Source organism: Cibotium barometz, chromosome 13 (assembly GCF_041138505.1).
Source record: "Cibotium barometz isolate CiBa-2024 chromosome 13, ASM4113850v1, whole genome shotgun sequence".
Classification (NCBI taxonomy): Eukaryota; Viridiplantae; Streptophyta; class Polypodiopsida; order Cyatheales; family Cibotiaceae; genus Cibotium; species Cibotium barometz.
This window is the reverse complement of record NC_141058.1, coordinates 46,445,097-46,450,029: the sequence shown is the minus strand read 5'-3', so window position 1 is coordinate 46,450,029 and position 4,933 is coordinate 46,445,097. Positions and strand designations below refer to the sequence as shown.

The following is a 4,933-nucleotide window of genomic DNA, read 5'->3' as shown; positions in this document are numbered from 1 at the left end:
TTTGGGTTAAAGAGTAAATTATAGATCTTGAAGTATGGATCTTCTTCTTCCACCTATTCTTACACATGATTATTCTGAATACATAGTGAGGTATCATTATCTAAACCCATATATATCATAACACTCCAAGGACTTAAAAGGGGTAGTAGCAAGTTTTAAAATGTAAAGGGAAGTAGACAATATTTGTGAGGTGCTCGATGCTATGGATGAAGCTTGTGCTTATGTAGTAGGTGTAGTGGGTTTTGATGGTGGCTGATCAGGTGGGTTCATAGTGACATTGGGTGAAGGGAACTCTAAGTGACCATGGCCTTCTGTTGATCTATATCCACCTTTATCTTCATTGTCTTTTTACATTTTCAAAGAACTATAAGGCATCTTCATATATAGCAACTTCTTGATCTTCATTGGGGTATGCCAAATGGATTATTTTGATGGACAAGAAGAATTTATCGGCATGGTTAGCTTACAGTGGGATGTAGACTCTTTTGAGAAGTAGAAGTATTCCTCTTGGATGGCAGTTTCTAGTGTGCCCAACTTGTAGATGACTGCCGTAGGTAACTTGGGCTCTCTTCCAATCTTCCTTTTGCATCCACTTGAAGCTTTCCTCATATTTCTCTATTCACAAGGGAATCTTTTATACGAGATTTGTTGTATGGGACACTAAAAGCGATGCGAAATCATGATTTGTGAAATTTGAGTAAGGGTAGGTAATTGAAAATTTATCAAATTTTGGGTTTACGGAGATGGGCTCTACTTCTATGAAACGAGGTGTCATATGATCCAAGGTCTATTCTTGCACTAGCTATTTGGTCTTGTCAATCAAGGACCTTCAAAATAAAAGCTTCAAGTGCTATAATTTATTGTGCAATTGAGTAAAGCATAGTGTTTGTCCTTAATTGCTTCGGAGCTGTTGATGGTGGTCATCTTGCTAACTACAGGTTTTGTTGGTCAATCTAAACATTTTATGAGCGAAAAAAATAGGTAAGAGGCCAACAGTAATTGGGGAGAACTTACAAGCTAAGAAATAGTGTGGAATAGGCATAGCCATGTGATTAATGCACCTATGACATGCACGTACATGTGCAAAAGGTGTTGTGAATTTGGACCAAAGGTGCATACACAAGCTAACACACGCAAATGTGGTCTAGCCATGAGGAAACTAATATAGCTACTATCTACACTTGACTTGTCTTGTAACTACTAGATTCATACAAGAATGAATGTGGTCTAGCCATGAGGAAACTAATATAGCTACTATCTACACTTGACTTGTCTTGTAACTACTAGATTCATACAAGAATGAAAATCTATGAAGTTGAAGGTACAATGGAATCATGTCACATATCCTCCGAAGGCTTTAGTTGAAGGTATCACCATCTTTAGTCTCTAAAACATATGTAGGTCACTCAAATATCCCGACTCTAAAACATAAACATAAGGTTGTCAACTACAAAATTGGCCACTTGAGGAGTCTGGGGAGTCAATGATCTCCAAATGGACAAGGGGGGGGGGGGGGGGGGGGGGGGTTGAGATGTATGACATACAAAAAGGGGAACAGAGACTTAAGGGGAGGATACATCAAGGGGGAAAGGACTCCAAGTTGGGGAAGGGTAGCCAAACTTGGCAATATATTTTTTTTTTATTTTTTTGCAATGATTTTCACTCACACCCTTGGTGGAGTGCAGGGGAGTGGTGAGCTCCTTGCGTCCTGGCGGGTAGAACTCCCAAACTCGGGTTTACGTCTTTTTTGTAAGGGTCCTCCCAGAAAACACTGCTTCCCATCACTTGAGCACATGAAACAGGAGGCAATAAACTCTGCTCTGCTTTCTGAGATTACGTTGTGGCAGGCTCAAGTGGCAGGTGCTGCCCCAATATAGAGAGCTTTCCTATACAGGCAGGGCTGCAAAGATAGTCTGCCCAAGTTGATGCTGGTCAACAGCTTCGGCCCCTATTCATACGCAATAAGACTTTCTAGAAATATGCCCAAGATTGAGACATACCACTCTATGGAGGCAACTTCAAATTTGTCAAAGGCATGATGTATCATTGCCAGGCATTTCATGAATGCGTTTAAAAAACATTTCAAAATCTTTTCATACCTTTAAGAAGCCTTTCAAAAAGTGTCTGGAAAATCTTGTAATTGGCCTAGAAACATACTAAACATTTCAGAATCTCACACACCTTAAGGGGGAGTAAGAGTGCCCACAAAATCTCATACTTGGCCTAGAAACATCCTAAAATCTTGTAAAGGTATAGAACAAGGAAGATTTGCCTATCTTTGCAATTTTCCATCATGAAAATCAAACAATTTACAACTTGATTCATGATCTTTGATTCTTCTTAAAGATGTGAACAGAGTTACAAATTGAGAGTCTAGAGCCCAAGCTTCACTACACAATTCCTTCGAGTTGGGAGCACATGCTAAGGACAGCAGATGATATTTAATGGCAAACCAAAAAAATAAAAACTAAAAAACTAAAAAATGGGACGGGAATGTTCAAAATGTTTGGCAATCTTCTCTAAGTTCCAAAAGTTACGAAACTTGCTTCAATGCAAAAATGGCATTGAGAGGAACTCAGCAAGGCATGCGCTGACAGCACAAAATCAGGGGCAGAATGCTGTTAACAGCTGAAGCATTACCTCAAAAAGCCGACTAGCAAGCAATAACTAGCCAGCAAGCCGATAAAAGGACACAATCCCCCTTCCTCTTCATACTTTCTCCATTTTGCCCCCAACATCTCACAGACATCTAGAGCAGCCAATCCTTCTGCTTTCTCTGCAGACCAGTAGCCCATTTCTGCTATCGATCAGCCCCCAGGCAGATCATCAGTTTACAGCTGACCATGCTCCTCTTGTCTCCAACTCAATCAAGTGCACAACAAACTTGCATACACCTTTTTCTCCTGCAAGAAGAGAGAAAAAACTGGAAGGAGACTGGTGATTGGCATTGGCTTGATGGAGCAATCTCTGAAGGAGATACTAATCTTGAAGTTTATTAGAGACAACCAAGAAAGGGGATGAACATAATGAGGGCTCGAAAGACCATTGGAGCCAAGCACATGAACTAGTTCAGATATCAAGGCGCAGCAACCAAGCTAGGGAATGGAGTTAAGGAATACCGCAAGGATTTGCCCCAAAACTTTCTGTCCTATGCAAGGTTCCAACGGAGACATGAAGCATGTAACAAATGCATATGCTCATAACAGTGCTCAACATAAGAAAAAACTTCAAATTTAAATCCGAAAACGCCAACGAGAAAAGTGAGATTAAAGGTCACAGGAAAGGTTTTGAAAAAGCATGAAATTAGCCCAAAGTCCTAACAAAAATGTGTTCAATGCTTACAGGGCATACTAAAGAGACAAAAATGTGTTGTATCACCTGTGTTCAAGCCTGCATGATCTGAAGCATGCATTCACTAGACACATCTTTCTTTCAGTAAGTCAATTTACTAATCAAATAGTCCTTGCTCCTTCTCTGTCTAATCTTTGCACATGTGCTGTCGCCTTCAGCTTGCCATGATGTAAGAAACCTGCCATCATCTTTTCACCTATCACTAGTCCCCTTTCTTGAGAGTCTGTGATGGCAACTGCGGTTGGTCCGGCCCCACTGATGGTGCATCCAAAGGCCCCTCCTTGCAATGCTGCCTCTTTAACCTCAGCCATGCCCGGAATGAGAGGACTTCTCTTTGGTTCCACTATAGTATCTGAAGAGAGGGACTTCCCAAGCAGTGGAAGGTCACCATGTAAGACTGCGGTGACGAGGGAGGCAGCTTGACTACAATTAAAGATGTGGTCACTCATGGGGATGTGTGTCGGGAGGACGGATCTCATCATCATGGTGGGAGCCTCGAATTCAGGACTAACCAGCACAAAGAAGAGGTCAGAGTGCAGAGGAAAAGGGAGGGGGATGAGGTGCAATGGATCATATGAATGCACTAGGATGAAGCCACCCATGAGAGAGGGAGCGACATTGTCGGCGTGGTAGCCACTTACAGATGCTTCTGATACCAAGCCTGCAAGGACAAGCTGGTCTTTGGATAATGGGTTTCCAAAGAGGGCATTTACTGCAACAGCTGATGCAGCTGCACTGGCTGCACTGGACCCAAGCCCACTTCCCAGGGGAAGGCCCTTGTGTAGACACAGGGAGACGCCCACAGATCGGACGCCCAGAAGCTCCAGTGTGGCCCTGCCTGCTATTCCAGCGCAATTTTTCTCTGATTCATAGCTTAGCCTGCCCCCATCGCCAGAAATCGAAGAGATAGAGACCTTACCTGGGGGCGTTTCTTCGCTGATGCGGGCCGTCACGCGATCGCCTAGGCCGTCCACTGCGCAGCCCAGAAAGTCGAATCCTGGGCCTAGATTAGCTACGGTGGCGGGGGCGAATGCTTCCACAGCGATAAGCTTCGGGGAGGGCTCTGATGCAGTGAGTTGGGTGAGGGTTTGGATGTTGCTGGTCTTGCTGGTTTGAGAGGTGATGGGTAGCAGGGAGTAGCGGCGGCTGCTGCTCCTATGGAAGCTGCCTGTTGAGGGCTTGGCCAGCAGCTTGCTAAAGATGAAACCCTCATCGCCATAGCCAGTTCTCGAAAGAGGGAAGCATGGGTACATCTCGATATTCTTCTAGCAGCTTGAAATGGGGTCGAAGGAGTTAGGCCCATTCAAGGATTTGTAAGGGTGGGATTTTTGGTTCAGTCATTCTACAATTTTTGTATCTAACGGTGGAGATTATTTTATCCATTTCTTTTTTTAATTGGATTTTGTGAAGATTTTTACTTTATGGGTTGTGGGCTTTTGGCAGAGGTGTGTTGATTAGTAAAGATAAATGACTAGTGGGAGGATGTCTTAACTGCGTAGTATTCGGTGGGGTTGGTGAGGTTAGCCAGACTAGGAGTTCCTTTGAATTAGGATTTTTATTCTATATATACATCTAGCTCATC

The 4,933-nt window shown here is 43.2% G+C and overlaps 1 protein-coding gene across 2 annotated transcripts; it reads right to left on the bottom strand.

The window, feature by feature from the left end:
* Positions 1 to 2,308: 2,308 nt before the first annotated feature.
* Positions 2,309 to 4,663, bottom strand: LOC147632749 (homoserine kinase-like). Of its 2 annotated transcripts, none has more exons than XM_086807598.1 (2): positions 3,379 to 4,663; positions 2,309 to 2,923 (listed from the first exon to the last, which is right to left on the bottom strand). In XM_086807598.1, the coding sequence occupies exon 1, from the start codon at positions 4,602 to 4,604 to the stop codon at positions 3,453 to 3,455; it is 1,152 nt and encodes a 383-aa protein (XP_086663724.1). In that variant the 5' UTR covers positions 4,605 to 4,663; the 3' UTR covers positions 2,309 to 2,923; positions 3,379 to 3,452. The 2 variants fall into 2 exon arrangements, with proteins under 2 accessions (XP_086663724.1, XP_086663723.1); XM_086807597.1 differs by lacking the exon at positions 2,309 to 2,923 and adding an exon at positions 2,930 to 3,148.
* Between the last annotated feature and the right edge of the window lie 270 nt (positions 4,664 to 4,933).